Source organism: Schistocerca nitens, chromosome 6 (genome assembly GCF_023898315.1).
Source record: "Schistocerca nitens isolate TAMUIC-IGC-003100 chromosome 6, iqSchNite1.1, whole genome shotgun sequence".
NCBI classification, from domain to species: Eukaryota; Metazoa; Arthropoda; class Insecta; order Orthoptera; family Acrididae; genus Schistocerca; species Schistocerca nitens.
In genome coordinates, this window is record NC_064619.1 from 539,873,723 (window position 1) to 539,897,103 (window position 23,381).

The following is a 23,381-nucleotide window of genomic DNA, read 5'->3' on the forward strand; positions in this document are numbered from 1 at the left end:
CAACCAGACTAGGGAATTCCCATCCAATGTGTAAAGGAATCATAGTTCTGCACTACCACAGCCCATATGGCAGCGCGATATGGGGAAAGGTTCAATTCTTTCAATGTTTTGCAGAGGCACAGCGACATTATTCCTGGCATAATGGTGTAGGAGGCAATGACTTCAGGGCACTGCTGGTAGTGATGACACAGCAGTATGTCATAGACATCCTGCATTCTCATGTGGCAGTACTTGGTGCCATTTTGCAACAGGACAATGCTCGTCCACACCTACTACATGTCTCTCTGAACTGTCTGCGTTATGTTTAGGTACAGATCTACCCCCAACAGAAAATGTGGGATCAGCTTGGATGTCAACAAGGCAGATGTAGACTGTGACCATAATTGATTAGTTACGAAATGCAGATTCAAACTGAAGGAATTTCAGAAGTGTAGGAAATTAAGGACATGGGACCTGGAAGTTAAAGGAATCAGAGTTTGTTTAGAGTTTGAGGGAGGCATAAGGCAATGTTGGGCTGAAACAGGGGAAAGGAATTCAACAGAAGACAAATGACTAGCTTTGAGAGAGAAAATAGGGAAGGCAGGAGAAGATCACAAAGATAAAAAGACAAGGCCTTGGAGAAATCGCTGGATAACTCATATTATTGAACCTGAATGATGACAGGATAAAATATAAAAATGCAGCAAATGAATCAGTGAAAAAGGAATAAAAAATTAGATTTACAAAAAGTGCAAAATGGCTGAACAGGAATGGATAGAGGACTCTGTCCCAGTGTCGGTATCCCCAGATGTCAGGCAGTTACGAAACATGTGGGTCAACTTGCTGAAAGAGTGGATACAACAGCTTAATGACCCTTCCCACCCAAATTGTTGCACGCATATAGGCCACCGACAGCACATGGCACAGTGATATGTCAGCTCATACTGCTAAGTTGCTTGTAAATTTGACTTGATTTTATTATCGCTGAGATAACATCACATACCTTCAACCCCTGAAGTTTCATTTCATTTCCTCCCCCTCAGGGCACTTCACTGTTTTTTGTCAGGCAATGTGTTATATAAAAATGCCCATTCACTTTTTTTACCAACTTGCTCATTTTCACAGCATTATGAAAGATTTAGCAGTAGTTGCGTTTACAAAATGAGGCATTTCCAAGGCAGTTCTCCCTTTGACAGACTACGGATTGCTACTAACAGGAGTGGTGTAGGTAGTAAAGGGACAAGAATCAAAAGACAAGTAAACTAACTCAGATAAGCATAGGGTCTGACTGGATACTCCAGACATATTTTTAATTAATCAGTTTTCTTGTTTTTCGTGTTATGGAGGGACAGGGAATGGAATGGGGGGAGGGGGGAGATTCATTCTATATTGTGTAGGGAATAGAGTAGGTCAGATGGTCCTCATTTCAGGGCACAACTTAGGAAAAAATCATATCCCTGTTGATTAAGTTTGTTCAGGCATGATGGTCATTACTGATCCATCTTGCTTTCCATTTTACATACAGCTACTAATGTGAACAATATTGAATGTGTTTACCTGAAGTTGATAGCCTTCGCAGCCAGTAAACGGTTGCATTCTGCAGTGTCTGGCAATGGAAGTTGAACGTACGGACTTTCATTTTCCTGATCAGTAAACTCGAATTTGTGAATCTTGGGACTCACTTTCATGTCACCAAAAGGACCTCGCAATATTAAAAAGTGGGTGGTCAGAGGACATGCTGTCTTGGTTTTCAGGATCAGCTGCAGTTGAATACAAAACATCCATCAGCAGTAGCAAATAACTTTCTCGTAAAAAGATATTACTAAAGTAAAATAAACGGAAGAGTCAACCCACCTATAAAAATTACAATAATTTATCTTATCAAAAATTGTAAGAGTAAAGATATATATTGAATAGATATGATACCTACTTCTCCGGTGTGGACAAACCAAACAACTGTAAACAGAGATCAAAAAATGGAATGAAACTTTGTCTCTGTGAAACTTCTGTGGAGCTCTCGTCATGATATTAAGCAAAGAACAGGGATCTCCAAACTTATTTAATAACAGTTGTTTTAAAGAACTTTTGAATCTTTCTTCTCCATGAATAACTTCATTTTTCAGAACACAACATAACAGCAGGAGAATTATCTTCACTGGTCAGCATGAAGTTTATCATCACTCGTTTTAACTGAATAATTAGTGTGTCTATGCTATGTGCATATTAACTGCAGTGCACTTTAGCCTATTTTGGCCCCAATTTCAGTAGTTTGCAAATAACTTTTCGAAAAATTAATAACCAATAGATTTGCTATGAGGTCTAGTTTGGAGCTCCCTGCCTCTTTTATGCTATATACATCTATTAGAAAAATCCATGCACTGTAATATAAAAGTTTATAACGTTACTAATGCTCAAAATTATCAAAGATTTTAAATTAATTTAAGTTTTTCTTCCAGTTAGCGGCAACACTTTCGAGTTATTGTATCCTCAGAGAATCTACTCGAATACATACCTAGAATCTGTAAGTACCTGAGGCCACCCAAGAGATAAGTGGACTTTCTCCAGAGTGAGCTTGTCTTCAACTCCCACTACCATCTTCTCTTCTCACATTTCCACCTTTTCCATGTGTTAATTATCTATTTCTTCCATCAATCTTCTTTAAACAGAGAAAATGATCTTCTTATGGAATGTCTATTACATGAAGCTTGCAATTGTTTGCACAATTTACACTATCCAGCAGTTCCCAAGCCAGGCTACGATGTCACGAATAAGAGGAACTGAAGCCTGGAAAGGAATTGTGAGCACAGTTCTGCAAGTTGATAAAAAGTGAATACCGGTACACACCGGCCTCCGCTGATATCGACGCTGGTTACACGATTAAAAGGAATTAGGCACGACCCCCCTCCCCCCATCACAACGCAGATGACGTGCAGCAACAACGCTGGGAATGAAGGGAAAATTAACTTACCTGGCATTGCAAACCTGCGACCTGAAGATGCAGTCCCACATTACCTGATATGTCATATCCCTTTCGGAGCTCTGAGTTGGATCACGCTGGCTATTGTTAATGCGTGCCTTCACCACCCACTGGTTGTTGAGTGCTGAGAAACGGCTTGTCTCGTAGAACAACTTGTGTACAAACTCATCTGTTCGATACGGCTTCATCTGCAAATCTGAAAAGAATACAAAGGGAATATTGCATATAATCTTTGCTAGAAACACCAACACATAAAACACAAGTGAGCAGGAATAACTTCCAAATTCAAATTTATTCTACACTTCTTGGTAGTTTATAGTAATTTAGTAAACCTAAGAAAGCTTGTCTAAATAATCCGCGCTACCACAATGTTGTTTTTATTGCAGTCTTTGATGCAGCTCTCCACACTAGTCTATCCTGTATAAGCCTTTTTATCTCTTAATAACTACTACAACCTACAGCCATCTGACCTGCTTACTTTAATCATCCCTTGGTCTCCTCTGCACTTTTTGCCCAGCACAGTTCCCACCATTATCAAATTTATGAGTCCTTCATGCCTCAGGATGTTTCCTACCAACCAATCTCTTCTTATAGTCAAGTTGTGCCATAAATTTCTTCTCTCTCTCTCTCTCTCTCTCTCTCTCTCTCTCTCTCTCTCTCTCTCTCTCTGCCCCCTCCTCTTTCCAGTTCAATTCATTTTACCTCCTCATTAGACACAAATCCCTCTAATCTTCAGAATTCTTCCATAACACCACAATTCAAAAGCTTGTATTCTCTTCTTGTCTGAATTGCTTACCATCCACATTTAACTTCCATACAATCTACACTCCAGAAAAATACCTTCCTTCAGAAAAGATGTACTACAACAAATTTATATTAGAGTCTAACAAATTACTCTTCTTTCCTTGATGTAACCAGTCTGCATTTTATATCCTGTCTACTTTAGCTCCCATCAGTTATTTTGCTGTACAAAAAGCAAAACTCATCTAATACTTTTAATGTGTCACTTTCTACCAATTCCCTCAGCATCACTTGCTTTAATCTGACTACATTCCATTACCCTTGTTTTAATTTTATTAATATTCCTCTTATAACCTCATTTCAAAACACTTCCAAATCCTTTGCTGTCTCTGACAAAATTACAATATTACCAGGAAACCTCAAAGAGTTCAGTTCTTCTCCATGAACTTTAATTCCTTCTCCAAATTTTTCTTTGGTTTCCATTATGGCTTGCTCAGTGTACCGACTGAATGACACTGAGGACAGGCTACTATCCTGTCTCACTTTCTTCTCAACCATTGCTTCCCTTTCACGCCCCTCGATTCTTACATCTACTGCCTGGTTGCTGTACAAGTTGTATACAACCTTTCACTCTGACTTCAGAGTTTCAGAGGGCATTCCAGTCAACATCGTCGAAAGCTTTTTTTGAGCCTACAAATGCTATAAATGTAAATTTGCAGCCTTTCTTTAACAAAGCTTCTAATATAAGGTGTATGGTCAGTATGGCTTCGCATGTTCCTACATTTCTCCAAAATTCAAATGGATATTTCTCAAGGTCAGCTTCTACCAGTTTTTCCATTCTTCTATTAATAATTCATGTCAGTTCTCTCTCTCTCTCTCTCTCTCTCTCTCTCTCTCTCTCTCTCGACTTTTTAAACTGATAGTTTAGAAATATTCACAAGTATCAGCAACTACTTCCTTTGGAATTGCAATCATTACATTCTTTGTGAAGTAAGAGTATTTCGCCTGTCTATATATCTTGCACACCATGTGTAATAATTTTGTCACGGCTGGTACTCCCAAGGATCTAATTTGAGAGAATGTTGTTTGCTCCAGGGGACTTGTTTGGAGTCAGATCTTTCTGTGCTCTGTCATATTCTTCTCTTAGTAGCATAGCTCTATCTCATTCTCATCTACTACCTCTCCCTTTTTATAAGATCATCATCAAGTTCATTTCGCTTGTAGAGCCCCTCTTCATATCCCCTTCCACTTTTCAGCTTTATCTTCTTTGCTTAGTACTTATTTGCCATCTGAACTCTTGATATTCGTACAGTTGCTTTTCTTTTCTCCAAATGACTATTTTCCAATAGGTGGTATGTAAAGTTCCCCTGGCTATATGTGTTTCTACAGCCTTAGATCTTTCCTCTATCCATTCCTGTTCAGCCATTATGCACTTTCTGTAAATCTAATTTTTTATTCCTTTTTCACTGATTCATTTGCTGCATTTTTATATTTTATCCTGTCATCATTCAGGTTCAATAATATGAGTTATCCAGCGATTTCTCCAAGGCCTTGTCTTTTTACCTTTGTGATCTTCTCCCGCCTTCCCTACTTTCTCTCTCAAAGCTAGTCATTTGTCTTCTGTTGTATTCAGTTCCCCTGTTTCAGCCCAACATTGCCTTATGCCTCCCTCAAACTCTAAACAAACTCTGATTCCTTTAACTTCCAGGTCCCATGTCCTTAATTTCCTACACTTCTGAAATTCCTTCAGTTTGAATCTGCATTTCGTAACTAATCAATTATGGTCACAGTCTACATCTGCCTTTGAAATTATTGTACAATTTAAAAACTTGTTCCAAAAACTCTAACTCAGCAATACATAATCAATTTGCAAACTACCAGTGTCTCCAAGTGTCTTCAAGGTATATCGTATTTTCAAACCAAATGTGAGCCATGGTTTAATTATACTCTGTGCAAAATTCTACGTGCCAGGTTTCTCTTTTCCTCTTTCATTCCTATCCCCCAGGCCATGCTCTCCTAATACTTTTCCTCACCTTCCTTTACCAATTCAGTCTTCCACCACAATTAAATTTTCTTCTCCCTTAACTTGCTGTTCATAGTAACTTACCGGCATTCCTGTTTTCTTATTCATTATTAGATCTACTCCTGCAGTACTCCATTTTGATTTTATGTTTATAAGTCTGTACTCATCTGATCAGAAGTCCTGTTCATCCTGCTGCAGCATTTCACTAATTCCCATTATAACTGCAGCCTATACATTTACCTTTTCAAATTCTCTAACATAACTAGTCATTTAAGGGATCTAACAATCCACACTCCGAACCATAGAATGCCTTTTTTGCTGATGATGATGTCTATTATAAATTTGCAATAATTGTAAGCCTAAGATATTTGTTATACTATTGTTCCTTAGCACATAGAAAAGTTTATTACTAAACACGATGGCTGGCATAGTAAATAAATGCCCTCTCCACTTGCTGCAGCAGCTGGATAGCTTTGCTGTTTTCCCTAACTCATGTCCCTTTTGTACACTACTGGCCAACTTCCTTGCTAAATATTGCTGCAGATGAGTCAACAGCAAATTTACAGAAAATTGACACCACTCTACCAAAAGATAGTGGTTGTTATCAACCTGTAGTAAATTGTATTTCAGATTCATTGCCGTATTTGAGATACTTCCTTTGTTAATCCCCTCTCAAACAATGTGCAACACATTAACACTGTTTGAAATATGGCTGGTGCACGTAGAGAGATTAAATGTCCATAGTGGTCCCATGATGGTGATAGGTAAACCACATATAATTTGACTGCACTTTTTCATGTTTCTAGCACAACTAACACTTTGATGTTCTGCATTATATTTTGACAACTGACCTTTAAGTATGACCTACCACTTCATGAAAGTGACAGGTTACTACATGTGTCTTACCTTTGATGATGTTTGTCAGCTGCGGGTAGATATTTCATTAGGTAGTTGACAAATGCAAATATGCATACTGTGTGAGAATTCGTTTGTGTGTATATGTAACTGGGAGGTTAGACGCTGTGTATGTACAAGATTGGGGTGACAGACAGCTGGTTCCTACCATACATCATTCACTGGGTCAGTGGTTGAGCCATGCAGGTGCACCCCTTGTTGCATACATGCAGCACTCCAGAGAATTCTGAGGGTTGTGACAGTGAATGGAGACATTAGGGGTTCTAGGGAAGGGTGCTACTTATGTCGCTGTAGAGCTTGCCGACAGTCTTTAATTGTGTCAGCAACCTCTGGTGACCATGAAGGGACTGTCTTTCACCAGGGGCGCCCTAAAGAACGAGGGATCGCATTTTCCGCCGCAGAAACGATCGTTGTAGTGACCTGCTCAACGACAACATTGATGGCATCATGTGGGGGAGATTCAGCGGTGACAGCAGAGGTGAAGGCTTGCCAGTCTGCCTTGTTTAAAGCCCATCTGGGTAGGTGTCAGTGGGCATGATGCCCGGGGAGTGACAGGAAGATGGGGAAGTGCTCACTACCACACAGGTCATCAAGTGCTCTCCAGCAGATAGATGGGAGAAAGCTAGGACTGAAAACCGAGAGATCAATGGCCGAATATGTGTCATGTGCCACACTGAAATGTGTGGGAGCACATGTATTTAAGAGGCAGAGGTTAGTTGTGACAGTAAATTTTCGACCTCTCTACCTCAGCCAATACGTGGCGCCACCCCACAAGGAGTTGTACGCATTAAAATCTCCCAAAAGCAGGAAAGGTTTAGGGAGTTGATCAATCAGTGCAGCCAATACGTTCAGGGGTACTGCTCCATCTGGAGGAAGATTACATTGCACACAGTTATTTCCTGTGTCGTCCTTATCCTGACAGCCACAGCTTCAAGAGGGGTTTTAAGGGGCATAGGTTCACTACATACCGAGTTCAGGACATAGACACAAACTACACCTAAAACTCTATTATAGTCGCTACGGTTCCTGTAATATCCCTTACAGCCGCAGTGAGCAGGGGTCCGAATTGCCAGGAACCAGGTTTCCTGGAGGGCAATGCAGAAATTAGGTGTAAAGCTTAACAGCTGCTGTAGCTCAGCCAAGTGGTGGAAAAAACTGCCCCGTCGTGACGGTTCCTGTAATATCCCTTACAGCCGCAGTGAGCAGGGGTCCGAATTGCCAGGAACCAGGTTTCCTGGAGGGCAATGCAGAAATTAGGTGTAAAGCTTAACAGTTGCTGTAGCTCAGCCAAGTGGTGGAAAAAACTGCCCCCATTTCACTGGAGGATCTGCTGTCACCAGTTGAGTACCTGTGCAATTGACATACATTGTGTCTGAGGGCCCAGCAAGATCTAGGTCCTCAGTGGACAACAGAATCTCCACCTCATCCTCAGACACAGAGCTTGTAGGTAGTGGTGGTGTGGGTGCCACTGCTGTGCCTTGGTTCTTGGGGGTCTTTTTCTGTTTAGTTTTCTCTCGCTGCTCCTTAGGTTTGTCTGGCTAGGAGGGCTTCACTGATTTAGTCTCAGGGATAGAAAAGGACCGTGAAGCCCTACGACCAGCTACCTGTGGTTGCTTCAGCCACTGGCGGGTGTCAGCTTTGCCACTGGTAGGAACCTGGGAAAGGAGTGACCCAAGGGATCCCTTCCTGGCGAGAGGAGCTGAAGAAGACTTATGCTTCTCCAGCTGAGAAGTGGGGACTGACGTCCCTGATGGTTTGGGGCAGGGGATGGGGGATGCTAATGAAGTAGGTTGCACAGGAGCAACAGAGAGGGAAGTGCCCCCCACCATCAAGGGGGCAGGTGGAGTTTGACGGCTCTGAGAGCCGACCGTACATGGCGGAACAGAAAACTGTAAAACCTTTGTCATAGCGGCAGCGTAGGTTGACGTCATATGCACGGGATGTAGCCTTTCATATTTTCTCTTAGCCTCAGTGGAGGTCAGTCGGTCCAGGGTCTTGTATTCCATTATTTTTCTTTCTTTCTGGAGAATCCTGCAGTCTGGCAAGCAATGAATGGTGCTCTCCACAGTTGACACAAATGGGAGGCGGGGCACAGGGAGTATGTGAATGACGTCTACAATCCTGACAGGTTATGCTGGAAGTACAGCGGGAAAACATATGGCCGAACTTCTTGCACTTAAAGCACTGCATCAGGGGAGGGATATATGGCTTTACGTTGCAGTGGTAAACCATCACCTCGACCTTCTCGGATTATGTGTCACCCTCAAAGGCCAAGATGAAGGCACAAGTGACAACCTGATTATCCACTCTTATGGGGCGTGATGGTTACAGAAACGTCCCCCAGCTTGTCACAGGCGAGTAGTGCCTGTGACTGGGCAGAGGATGTTGTTTTGATCAAGATCGACCCTGACCACATTTTGGACAAGCCCTCCACCTCCCAAAACTTGTCCTCTAAATGCTCCACAAAAAACTTAGGTTTCATTGACAAGAAAGATTCCCCATCAACTCTCGTACATATGAGGTACCGGGGTGAATAAGCTTTGGTGCTATCCCTAGCCTGGCATTCCTACCATGGTGTGGTCGGGGGGATGGGACGATTTGGTGTAGTATTTCTTAGCATTGAAGTTAGACCTCGACTGCTTAGAGGCTGCTGGTGTTTGACCACCAGCAAAAGATGACGTACTGCGCTTCATGGCATGTCATCCGCCCTGATGCCACCCACGCCGACCAGGGGCCTCCCCACGGGCACCACCCAGCCGCAGCAAAGGCCATCTGGCAGGATGGCCATTGCCGAGAGTCCTCTTGCTCCAAGGTGAAGGTCATCTACTACTTGGCATATGTGGGGAGTTAACAGTGCAGGCATCAGCAGAGCAATCCCTGTGTGGTCAGGGGGCTACAACCAACAGGGTACACGGCGGCCCCACCACAATGGACTGGCTACCACGCTGGATATAAGGCGCAAACGAGCTAAGAAGTCCATTATCGTTGAAGTTGAAGTTCTCTAAGGTTATAGATACTATGATAAGGAATAGCAGGGTTGGGGTTGGGTTGTTTGGGGGAGGAGACCAGACAGCGAGGTCATCGGTCTCATTGGATTAGGGAAGGATGGGAAATCGGCCGTGCCCTTACAAAGGAACCATTCCGGCATTTGCCTGGAGCGATTTAGGGAAATCAGGGAAAACCTAAATCAGGATGGCCAGACGCGGGATTGAACTGTTGTCCTCCCGAATGCAAGTCCAGTGTGCTAGCCACTGTGCCACCTCACTTGGCATATTATCGTTGACAGCGCAGAAAGTGATCCTGCACAGACGATGGAGGAAAGCACACCCAGGATGGTGACCTCGCCCAACAGCTGGAGAATGAGCGGAAGCGCAGATCCATCAACGAAGGATGCGAGAGGTCTCAGTGCATGATGGAAACTACGCACCACATAAGGCACCCTTTCCCAGTTGGCTCGCTCTTTGAGAAAATTTTGAAAATTGGAGATCAGACCCTACAGGGGACCATCACAAAGGCCAAAACATGTGACTCCTTTTAGTCACCTCTTACGAAAGGCAGGAATACCTCAGGCCTATTCAAACCCCCAGACCTGCAGGGGGGCAGTTAGTAGACACTGAGGAACTGTTATGATTTGAACAAGTACAAACTTTCAGTTCAACAGATTTAACTGCTGGGTACTAGTAGATACCTCTACATGTGAACTCCAGACCTTTAACATCATTTTTGTTCGAAGGTAAGTCATATTGATTTGAAGTGCTTCCTTTTGGGCTCCACATATCAGTAGCAGTGTTCAAACAGGCTGTTGACATATCTTTGGGCTTGGACCTGCTCCATGAATTGATTATGTATGAGAATGACATTTTGATGGTCTCCAAAAATCGATGTGATCATTGCGCATTGTTGATAAAAACTTTAAAGAGATTATTAGAAAGGGAAACCACCATACAGTTAGAAAAATCACATTTTGGTTGGGAAAACTGATACTTCTAGGATATTTTATGAGAGTGAAGGGAATGAAACCTGACCCCAAAAGAATTAAAGTGCTCAAGCAGTGTCCCGAAACCTGCATGTAAAACGAATATGTGCGTTCCTAGTCCTAGTGGGATTTCATAGAAGTTTCATGAAAGGGCAAGCAATGAATGATCCACATATCCTAACCTTACTCAAGCAAAGCTCAACATGTTTAATAATATAAAACCTGCTTTAGTGAATGCTAAGGCTCTAGGTCACCCTCAAATGCACCAATCATTTAAATTAGCCTGTGATGTCTCAGAATATGGTCTGGGAGTGGGATTCTCTCAAGGGGCACAGAATCCCAAAGGAGGACAATATATATCTATAGCTTTTGCAAGCAGGCGCCTTAACAAACATGAACTGAATTACACAGACACTGAAAAGGAAAGCTAGGTATGAGTTTCAGATGCTTATTTGGGGGTTGAAGATTGTAGTTTACACCAATCACCAATCATCATCTTTCCTAATGGACAGCAGACTGCTACATAGCAAGATTATGTGCTGGGTACTCTTCCTGTGGGAACTCCAAATACAAATAAACTGTGTAAAGGAGTCACAGAATGTAAACCCAATGCTCTATCCAGATTACCCCTGGATTTGATGTGCCCAGAACAGGAGGTATTGGAGTTATATTCACCATCAATTTCCTCTCTGTTACACTAACAATGAAATACATTACTTAGTATGAAAGATAAAAGAAGCATTTCAAATGAATAAAGATGTTGGAGAGGTATTGGCAGCAAGCAAACCAGCTATTCTATCAGAAAAAGAAAAGGATAAATGGGTAGTGTATCAAGGGTCTTTGTTTTAGAGTGTCAACAAAGATTCAGCATTTTGGAAAATATGTATTCCTTAGGATGTTTGTTTGTTTTGCTTTAGGTCACAAAAACAACTAAGGTCATTCACACCCATGTCAGGCCTATACAACACGAAGATAAAAAAGGAGTTAAAAGTGACTGCATGTTAGGCCCAATCGACGGAAGGAAAGGCAGCTAAAAACAGGGACCTGGAGAAAGATCCATAAAATACACCAGAGAGACAACAAAGGTTCTAAACTAAAGACTGTTTTTTTTAAAAAAAAGTAAAGAGCAGTCGACAGCCCATGCGTCGTTCACTAAAACGGTCAATAGCTCAGACGGCAAACATAAATTAGAACATAAGTGGTTAAAAAAAAGAGCATTCCATCAGGAAATGGCGAACTGTCAAAGGTTGAGGACACTGAGCACAAAGTGGTGTGGGATCACCACTTAATGAATGGGATGGCTAGAAAGACAGTGTCCAATACACAACATAAATGTCAAAGTGGCGTCATCTAGAGTGAGCAAGTGAAAGCTTTCCTGGACCTGTTGCACTAAGGCATGGACGGTGTACAGCCCACAGAGGCTCTGAAGGGCACAGAGAGAGATGGAGCAAATGTCACAATTGAAAGGTCTGTGTCACCGGATGTACTGCATGGCCTGATAGAGGGCAAAGAGCTCCACTGAAAATACTAAGCTGTGTTCCAGGAGCCTATACCAAAAATCATTGGTGCCAATGACGAAGATACACCTGACACCACGGTCAGTCCGAGAGTCATAAGTGTACACAAATGTACTATCACATAATTCCTTGCAAAGGTAGAGATACTTGTGGCAATAGTGCAAGTCTGGAGTAGTGTTTTTAGGAAGTGAATGAAGTCCAAGGTGAACATGGGCTGCTGCACGAAGTCAAGGTGGTGAAGGGTTCACATCCATCAGGAATGTGGGAGGTAGCATGAAGTTAAGCTGCCGGAGCAATAGCTGAAAGCAATCTCCAGGAGGTAACAGAGAAGACGGACACGCCCTGTACTGGTAGTCAAAGGAATCATCAAAAGAGGTGGCATAGAATGGGTGGCCAGGCATGGCATACAACCAGCATGGTCCAGAATGAAATTTTCACTCTGCAGCAGAGTGTGTGCTAATATGAAAATTTCATTCTGGAAACATCCCCCAGGCTGTGGCAAAACCATATCTCCACCATATCCCTTCTTCCAGGAGTGCTAGTTCTGCCAGATGAGGACAGGGTGTGAGTCGTGCTTGGGTAGCTCAGTTGGTAGAGTACTTGCCCACAAAAGGCAAAGGTCCCGAGTTCAAGTCTCGGTCCAGCACAGTTTTAATCTGTCAGGAAGTTTCAAACAGCATGTGTGTCTGCTGTGTAGAACATCACTTTGGTACAACAGCGGTAGTTCTGTCGCTTCTGCATATAGACTCCCAAACAAGCTAGTGTAAAAGGCACCAGTGGCCATACGGATGCCACGATGGTGTATTGCATTGAGACAGCATAAGATGGATAGATGTTGCAGATGCGTAAATGAAACACCAATATCGTAGTTTCAAACGGACAAGGGACCAGTATAAACAGAGGTGGGTCATCTGGTCTGCTGTAGGACAATGAGTGACTGCGTACAGTGGGCGGCAAAGTAAGACACGTGGGAGGCCCAATAAAGTTTCCTGTCAAGCATGAGCCCCAGGAACTTCACAGCTTCAACAAATGGAAGAGCAGCAAGCCCAAGATAAAAAGACAGTGGAAGAAACCCAATGTGCTCCAGAAATTAATACAAATGGTTCAGTCAGTGGAAAAGCAAAAGCCACTGTCAATGCTCCACGGGTAAAGATGATTGAGACAATGCTGAAGACACCACTCAAGGAGACAAGTCCAAGGAGAACTGCAACAGATTGCAAAATCATCAACAAAAAGGTCAACTGCAGAATGGCTCATTCAAAATCCACATTGTAGAGTGGTTAGCAAACTGCAAGACTAACTGGGCACGAATGATATGTTCCATCACCTTGCAGACACAACTGGTGAGTGAAATGGGGCGGTAGCTAGAAGGAAAGTGTTGGTCCTTACCAGCCTTAGGTATGGATATGACAGTGGCTTCATGCCAGCATCTGGGAAACGTGCCCTCTGCCCAGATGCGACTGTACATATGAAGAAGAAAGTGCTTGCCAGCGAAAGAAAGGTGCTGCAACTTCTGTCTGTGAACATCTTCTGGCTCTGGTGCAGAGGTTCAGGATGAAGTGAGAGCATCATCTAGCTCTCTTGTAGTGAAAGCAGTGCTGTAGTACTCACGATTCTGAGAAGAGAAGGGTATCATGGGAGCCTCCTCCACTTGTTTCCAATGGAGGAAGGCAGAGTGATAGTGGGTAGAGCTCAAAACCTCTGCAAAACAGCAGCCCAAGGTGTTGGAGGTAGCAATAGGATCCACTATAACATCAACTGCTATGGCCAGGCCGGAAGCTGGAGAATGGACCTTGGTCCCAGAGAGCAACTGGATGTTGACCCACATGACAGAAGAGGGAGTGGAATCATTGAAAGAACTACTAAATGAAATCCAGCTAGCTTTGTTGCTGTCTCGAAGAACGTGATGACACTGTATATGCAACTGTTTACAACGAATAGAGTTTGCCATCATAGGATGACAATTAGAAATGCTGAGATCATGTCTCTGCAAGTGAATTGCATCGCGGAACGCCTCTGTCCACTGAAGCACAGGCACATGGTGCAGTAAAGATGAAGTGCGAGGAATGGAACATTCTGTGGTGGTAAGGATAACATTCATAAAGTATTCTACCTGGTCACCACAACTTGGGAAATGTTCATCGAAAGTCATCAGAGGGAACCCCAGTCGCCCTTATAAAGCTGCCATTTGGCTGTGTACGTAGGTGGGGTAGGAGTCAGCAAATGGAGTGCACCGAAAATGGTCGCTCAAGTATGTGTCAGAGAGGATAGACCACTCGAGACGATGGGTGAGCTGGGCTGTGCAGAAGAAGTCTAAATGGTAATAAGTACATGCGGAGTCTGAAAGTATGCGGAGTCCAGGTGGTTGGTGGTGTGTACTGGCAACACAGCGATCTGCTGAGTGAGGGTATCACGTGGCAACACCGTTGGGGAGGATCTCACAGTTGGTGAAGGAAAAGACCAATTGCCTCTGTTTGATTTCTTGGAGCATGTGCAGGTGACAGATGACAATTCAGATGTTTGTTGGCTTGAGGGATGTAAGAAGTAATTTGTAATTTGAAAAGGTAACAGCCCAGGCTATCGCTCCTCCCTGGGTGTGGCCTGTACCAGAGGGTACACGCAAACCCTACCTGTCGACCCAGGGCTGGGAATTATGCGTTACCCAGTCAATGGCTACATGTCAGACGCATAAGCCAGCCTTCAGGGAGACAGAGGGAGGAAGAAGAAAAAGAGGAAAATGTTGTGTAATGATTTGTGTCAAAAGGTACAAGAAATGTTGAGTACCATATAAGCTATATCCTGTAATATATAAAGCATCATATGACCTCACAAAGGCAGACTTCTATGGTCCTTTACTACAGGGCAGAGATGGGATGATTTATATTTTAGTCTTATTACAGTGCTTGTCAAAATCCATTAAACGGTGTCCTATAAAATCAGCCAATACTAATACAACAATCAATTGCTTGAGGGACTATATTTTGAGGAAGTGAGTAAACCAAACTGTTTACTCCTCGACAATGATTGCAATTTGTAAGCCATAACTTTAAAGAGCTTTTAGTGTGGGAAAATGTGAAGCATTTCACTATTTTAAAATATCATCCACAATTGAATCCCTCTAAATGGGTAATGAAAGAAATTGGGAACTACATCATATGTCTTGTTCAGAGAAGCATACTACTTGGGCTCAGTTAATAGCAGAACTTCTAGTTGTGTTAAATGAACTTCCCCATTTATCAACAGGCTTATCATCTTTGGAAGTGTTGGATAAGAAATTCATTGACAAACAGTTACTGAAATGTTTCACTTGGCCCTACAGCCCAGCAAGAGATGAAATATATATTACTACAATATAGAAAGACACTCAAGAAAACAAGCAGAACAACAGTACCAGAGTTTAAGGTAAATGACAGTGTTGATAAGAGTGTACCACCCAAACTCAAATCTTAAAGAGAAACAAGTACATTTTTCCATTGCTATGGAGGCCCATATGAAATAGTTGATTTCTGCATCCAAAAGCAGTATTCCTCTTGTACCCATCATGTGGTAAAGAATGAACTTTACAATGTAGATGTGTTAAAGAAATATATCGCCTAAAAGTGACAAGTTAATTGTTACATTGCTTCTACACTTCTGTTTCTGCATAACAAATTCCTATCCCTCTCTCTATCCTGTTCACTGCATTTTATATCTACTTTGACTATCTGATAACAGTTTTAGATTAAGAACATGCAGGAGCAGAAAAGTTGTAATAATAAAGACGAATATGCAGAAACCATCATAGGGGCAGGGGAGGAAGAGGGGGGGGGGGATGAGGCGACAGGCTGACTTTAAGTGTGAAATTACACCACATGCCACATACTACGCTATGCAATAATAATAGATAAGCTTTAAGCTAGCAAGTAGTGAAAATAATGTACGCTATGAGTATTATGGCCTGCCAAACTACCTAACAGGAAGAAATGAGGGAGTGACACCAGTGATTAACACAACAGCAGTAGGAGCTGAGGCTGTCGTTTTTGCACCTGGATTACACAGATGCAGTATATGATTACAGAGCGAACTGCAAGCAAAGCTCCTGAATAACATATGCTGGTACAACCAGAGCACAGCATTAGAGATTGGTACCTTGATTACCTAACACCAATGAGTCTAGCCAGCTACAGGGTGTAAACGCCCCGGCAAATTTGTGAAAAACCAGGAAATATTTTCATCTGAGAGAAAACTGGGGAAAAAACCCGAGAATTTTTTAAATTCCGAGAATTTTTTATTGACTTACTTTTGAGTTAAATTTATGTAATTTTGACTGTTAAGGACTTATATTCTAACAAAGAATTTTACTTTAGCCCGCTATTGTAGAATAATACTCCAGCAATAAAACATAAATGAGATAGAAACACCAATGTAAAGTGCACATAAGTGTTCACTGACAGCGATATGTGTCAAAGGCTTCAGGACGAAGTCTAAGCTATACTTCACAACAAATGAATTCAATAAGCATGACATCACAAAAGTTTACATTTCTAACAAGTCACAGGAAAATATTCCAAATGGTGGTTTGAGAAGCGTTACTTTCAAAGTAAATTTCCTTTTACACAATATTAATTATGTTATGTGTGAAAATGTGCAATGAATTTCTTAAATCACAGAGTGATTGACTCTAAAGCAAAACTTCAGGCTTTGAGGACCAGCCACTTACATGAATTTCAGACCCAGAAGACAAGAAATTTGTATCATCATTTAAAAATTTACTGGCATATTCGTGTTTGAGACATCTTAAAGGATAACAATCGCAAAAAAGTTATACTACAAGTATATTAATTGCAAGATAATGTGATGTGAGCTGCGACATGCTGAGGAAAGCACACTGCAATCTGGATTTCAGTGCTTCGGAAACTAACGTGCTGTTTGGTGGAATTTGTATTTATACTTGTGTATCACAAAAATTTGCAGCGTACATGTTGCTGCACATCAAAAATCTTTCCAAAACGCATTATTTTTTTGCTGAGTTTCGTTTCCTAAAGTGCCGGAAAGTGGTGTATAAAACCTTTACCACTCAAGGCATTGATACGTTTTACAGTTCCGCAGGATATTTTCAACCAGGAAAATGTGTATTTTTATCTGGGAATTCTTTTTCCTTGTCCGAGTGTACACCCTGAGCAAAAATGGGAGCAAATAAATAGTGATAAGAACAACAAGTGTAATAATTATTGTACAAGTTTGTGCTATTAGCAATGCCAGATTTGACAAGAGGAGTGGAGGGAGATAACCTATGGGCATGGAAAGTACTGGCATGCTTACAGCCAGAGAACAGGAATGACATCGAAGCAAGCATGAGGTCAGCACTCCAGAGAATTATGAGGGTCATGATAATGACTGATGACATCAAGGACAGTCAAAACATTCATTTTGTCTGTATCCTAAGAGATGAAAAGACTGTTCTATTAATGTACTGAATGCTGATGTTTAATGACAAAAAAGCATTATAAGAAGTGTTTCCGATTGTAATATTTGAGTCAATATATGAAGTTTTATGAAGAAGTAATCTCTTTCATTTCACAGAGTCGAGAGAGAGTTTGGACTTGTGAGCTTTCAGCATCAAGATTTCTGCCGGTGGTGACAAAGCCAGATGACAAAAGCAAGCAAGGCACATAAAAACAAGAAGAGGGATCTTGGGTGACAGCAAGATTGTTCTTGTATCTTCCAACTTAAATTCCTAATCTAACTGCATATTAGCTGAGACAGAACTAAGGAGACATTTTGACTTTTTTGTCTCCCTCAGGTGCTTCAAGTAATGGTCTTAAGAGTGCTTGGAGTCCCAGAAGAAAACTGCTGTGTTGTTATTGTTGTTGTTGTGGTGGTCTTCAGTCCAGAGACTCGTTTGATGCAGCTCTCCATGCTACTCTATCCTGTGCAAGCTTCTTCATCTCCCAGTACTTACTGCAACCTACATCCTTCTGAATCTGTTTAGTGTATTCATCTCTTGGTCTCCCTCTATGATTTTTACTCTCCGCACTGCCCTCCAATACTAAATTGGTGATCCCTTGATGTTGTAACGAAGCAGGGTTGCCCACTGCTATCCTGTTTTGGTTTTACACTCCTTCAGTAACTTAGTTAAGCGATGAACTTTTATTTTTTTTCATTTTCACTACTCAGATTCCAACTACAGATTCTGTGACCTTCAGCCTCATAGTACAGAATTCAGAAATAGTTTAAATAAAATTACCGTAGTAAAATCTATTATTTCAGTACATTCTAATGTCTATTCTGACAGTAATGAGCTAACCAGTTTTATTGGAATGCATAATATTAACAGTTATGGACAATGACGTATATTGTGCAATACATATTAAGTAAAATTTGAGTGAGCTAATAGATCAAATTCAGCTATAAGACTGCATCCAAAAGAAAGCCTAAATTTTACTGATTCCAGCAAAGTGTTTAAATTAACCTAAAGTCTGTTAGTTAAATAGATATTAAGACTTAAAATCTGTAGCCTGTATGACTTTCAGTGCCAATTGTGACCAAACTACTAAATAATTCCGAGATCTGTTTAGATACTTTTGCTACCTTTATTTTTCTACGTAAAATAACTCCAGTCTCAACTTTATAAGTGCTAAGAAATGTGGTGCTACAGAAAATGCTGAAGATTAGATGGGTAGATCACATAACTAAGGAGGAGGTATTGAATAGAATTGGGGAGAAGAGGAGTTTGTGGCACAACTTGACAAGAAGAAGGGACCGGTTGGTAGGACATGTTCTGAGGCATCAGGGGATCACAAATTTAGCATTGGAGGGCAGTGTGGATGGTAAAAATCGTAGAGGGAGACAAAGAGATGAATACACTAAGCAGATTCAGAAGGATGTAGGTTGCAGTAGGTACTGGGAGATGAAGAAGCTTTCACAGGATAGAGTAGCATGGAGAGCTGCATCAAACCAGTCTCAGGACTGAAGACCACAACAACATTCTTAATTTAAACTTGCTGCTGTATTGAAATTTGGGGTAACATGATTGCGAATTAACTTGAGATGTCAAAAAAGTTATGCCTAGGTTTACAGCAAATACTACAATACAAATTACTTTATACATGAAATTATTAGACTTGAAAGTGTGGTATGACTGACTTCACAGTGTTCACTTTTTGACATCACTATTCAATGTACCAGTTACCTATAATTGATGAATAACATGAAGTTGTAATTGCTGCTAGTAGTGAAAAACTGCGGTAATAAGAGAAATGTTTCAATGGAAGGGAATTGGTTGTAGAAAACTTATACAGAACTTTATATTACAATTCATAGCTGTACAGTTCTTGTATACTATAACATTGTTTTTTACCTTGCTTGACATTATGCAACTAGGAAAAATATATTTCTCTACCACATCACAGATTCCCTATCAAAATTGTAGCAGGAAATACAATGATGGCTCCTTTCTCTTCACATATATTTTGACTGCTGTTGGTTTTTTTAATGTTGCACAGCAACTGCTTATACTGTGCTCCACTTTTATCAGAGCAATGACCTGAACCATCCTACTTAATACACACAATTCCTTTGAATTATTTCTTTTTTCTTTCAGTTCATCACCAAAACTGATACTTGCATAGAACCTATCTGTGATCTGCAGTTCTCTCCAACCACCAGCATTTTGTTCATCATATATTACTTCACTGCGCTCACTACTGTAATCATTCACAAGAATCAGCATCATTTTGCCTAGATCATTTTCCCCCCAGCATGTCACATCACTCAAACTATGAAGTTTCTCAATGAGCACACATTGATGTAAACACCATGTCACTGATGACAGTTTTCCAGTCACTGCAAAATAGTAGTAAAACTGACATGCTCATGTTAGAAATAAAGCACATCTAGTGGAATTCTTGAAAATCTACGGTGAATAAATGGTACATGAATTCAGTATCACAACAACAAAGTGCTTGCACCATGGTACGAAGATTTTAGGCGCAAGAGTTCTAAGGGCAAGAGGCGAATGAGAGGGGTGGGGGCGGCGGCAGCTGCCCCTCTGGATGGGACATGGGACTGCAGAGCATTAAAGATGCATAGTGCATGACTGACTATAAAATTTGTTCTACTTATGAACTGATGAATTCTCACACCAATCTGGATACAATATACAAGTTATTTTTACAAATTTTTGAGAAGTATTTAAATACAACATTAAATTTGAATTATGTACCTTGAAAGCTGATTTTTTCGCAGGACAGGAGATCAAAGATACTGTCATACAGTCTTTTCTCTTCCTCACGTTTCTGGTCAATATCTTGGAGGGCGTCCATAACCTCTGCTCCTGAGCGATGTGGGTGAGTGCAAGTTGCCTCATGTGAGCTCTCTTCATGAAATGGACCTCGCCAAGGGCAACCTATGCGGCTGTACTTGCAATTTGTGATTCTGAAATAGGCAGATATATCTAACTTTTTCTTTTAAATTATTAACATTTCAAAAGTAATACTGATAATTCAACTGTCGCAGAACTTTAAAATACGCAAAATCAAATGATAGGAACACAGATAAAATTATGTCTATGTTCTTGTAAGAAAATAAAATACAAACTGCTAAAATACTGCCTACTGCAACTGATATACTCCTGAGAGCAAATTCCTGCTGGTCATTACATTATAGCATCAACCTAACTTTGTTCTTTATTGTGATAAATAAATACATCACTGTCATGTGGTTGGTTTTACAAGCTACTGAATGTGAGTTCCAACTTTGACCTTTCCTAATGATGTGATCTTCTCCTTATCAAAGTTACAGTAAGCGAGGAGAGTTACAGAAGGGCTAATAAAATCTCCAGAATGTAGGCACTCTACAGCAGGGAGTGCATGGTTTTGAAACATCATGGAAGATTAAAACTGTGTTAGATGGGATTCAAACAAAGAAAATTAGCTTTTATGAGCAATGCTCACACTGATCTCAGAAACTGAGCTATCTGGACATACTCATGAAACATACTCCCAGTTTTACTTCTGCTGGAGAAGAGGCAATGCCAGAAAAGAAGCTGTGAGGTTGGGTTCTACCTCAATAGCGAGACCCACTGGGGACTGGCCAGCACCGTGAGCTGCATCATCGCCATTGCTGTCCTGTGGCAGTGATGGACAAAATACAGGAAATTCTGGAGATGACCATGAGCATGGTCTGTCCTCAATAAACTGAGGCTAAAGCACATTTGCTTGAACAGAAGATGATCAAGAAATGTGACGAGCTGGAATGACAGCATATATACAATAATCTCAGACTGTTCAGGACTCCAGGGAAAAGCAGAAAGAACATACAGAAATAGTGATGACTCTTAAATATAGACAACCTTCTACATGAAAACTAATCAGTTTTCTGCACACACAGCATCACAACATCTGCTTTCATAAAAGTAACAGATGACCTGACGCTTACCACGGATAGACAAGAGAACTATCATTTGACTCTTACATTTCAGCAAAGCATTTGACACTGTTGACTTCGAAATTTTATTTGCTACACTTGACAATCTAAATTTCTCTCCAAGTTCAATGCAACAGTTTCACTCATAGCTGACACGTCAGCAGCAATGCATCATGTCCGGTACCATAAAGTCAGACTGTTTGGTAAAATACTTAACTTGACAAGCAGTATTTAGTAATACTTTATTCATGGCCATTTCATAAAATAAAACTGGTACAGAAGCAATGAAGAAATTTTAAGAAATATTGTAACTATTTAGCTCAAAGCATATATCCTAAACATTATATCCAAGATAAACAATAATAATTTTAATAAGTAATCTAAGATATGCTGCTAAAGCTTCCATTCAGCCTAACTTTTTTTAATTTTTTTTTATTTTAATAGGTGGTTTCGTTCTTATATAGGATGAGACAAATAAAAGTGGCCCAGACGAGTGGATATGACTGGACATGAATGTATGCACATAACCACACCCTGTGGTGTGCACACCACGTGTATGTCTGCCACGTGATCCATTCCAGTTCAGATCATAGTGTGGGCTGTGCCAGTATCAGTGGAGCACTCAATGGTACTCACAGTGGAGCAGCAGGTGTTTGTAATGGAAAGTTATGTGACAACAAATCCATGGAAATGGTGTGGTCAGTTGTTTGCTGGGAAGTGTAATAGTGTCAAAATGCCAGAAAAGAGTGCCATGCAAAGCTTAGACCAAAAACAGCTTCAAATAAAATCTGTTTTGAAAAAAATCAAAAAACATCCTGAAACATGCCCGCACATTGGACACTGTGGCTGTGGTTTACCAGAAAATGCTTCAGGCTCTTACCAAATCAATCTGACACCTGTCGCAAGAGACCGGCATATCACATCTATCATGCAAACGAATACTCCACCTAGACCTGCATGTGCATTCTTACCGTGCATTTGTCGTTCATGCATTAAAACCAGCAGATGCTGTTCATTGAAATAACAATGAATGTCTTGGATGCATAGCTATTTTTTATGTCTGATAAAGCCTGGTTTCACCTGAGTGGTTACATCAACTCACAGAATCACAGGTTCTGGGTAGCGGAGAATCCATATAACCTCCACAAAACACCGTTGCATAATCAAAGGGTTGCAATGTCTGCACACGGCATTACTGGTCCCATCTACCTTCACCAGACTCTGATTTTGACGCATTGCCATGGCAAAATTTTGAAACCATTTGTTGCAGCATTAATGGAGGGCGAAAAGCCCTACAGTTACTTCCAACAAAATGGAGCAAATGCCCATACAGCCTGACTGAGTTTTTAGCAGAGGTCATTATGGTTGTGGCCTAGCTTGCCACTTAGATGATCTGATCTGTCAGTGTGTTATTACTTTGTGCGGGGAACTCTCACGTATGAGGTGTATCACAACAATCATCAGTCTTCAAGAACTGCAGCAGAACATTTCCAATGAGACTGCAGCTATTCCAGCCATCCAGCAATGATCTGCCTTCAGCAACTTGCTGACCAGAGGCCAAAATTGCCAAGAGATGAATTATAGTTACTTTCAACATCTGCTATTGTCAGATTAGTACTATATTTTTTGTCCTCTGCTGTGTCTTTGTACCCTGGAACTCTGTTCTCTGGGCCACTTTTATTTGCCCCACACTGTATTACAAAAATGTAAGTATTCCAGTCATAGTCTAACGACATTCTATGATAGTACATTACACTTAAAAAAAAAAAAAAAAAAAAAAAAAAAAAAAAGCACTGCATGCAGATCCCTGGCTAGTGTAGGCATTAAGCAGGAAACAGGCACATAAAG

At 41.1% G+C, this 23,381-nt stretch overlaps 1 protein-coding gene across 1 annotated transcript in view; it reads right to left on the reverse strand.

Annotated features, from left to right (window-relative positions):
* The window catches only part of LOC126262827 (cysteine and histidine-rich protein 1 homolog), a 48,159-nt gene that overhangs the window by 6,351 nt on the left and 18,427 nt on the right, over positions 1-23,381 (reverse strand). The window contains exons 3-5 of the mRNA XM_049959677.1: positions 20,332-20,543; positions 2,992-3,152; positions 1,537-1,739 (exon numbers count right to left, since the gene is read on the reverse strand). Of these exons, the coding sequence (XP_049815634.1) occupies positions 1,537-1,739; positions 2,992-3,152; positions 20,332-20,543 (576 nt within the window). The remainder of the gene's footprint in view (positions 1-1,536; positions 1,740-2,991; positions 3,153-20,331; positions 20,544-23,381) is intronic.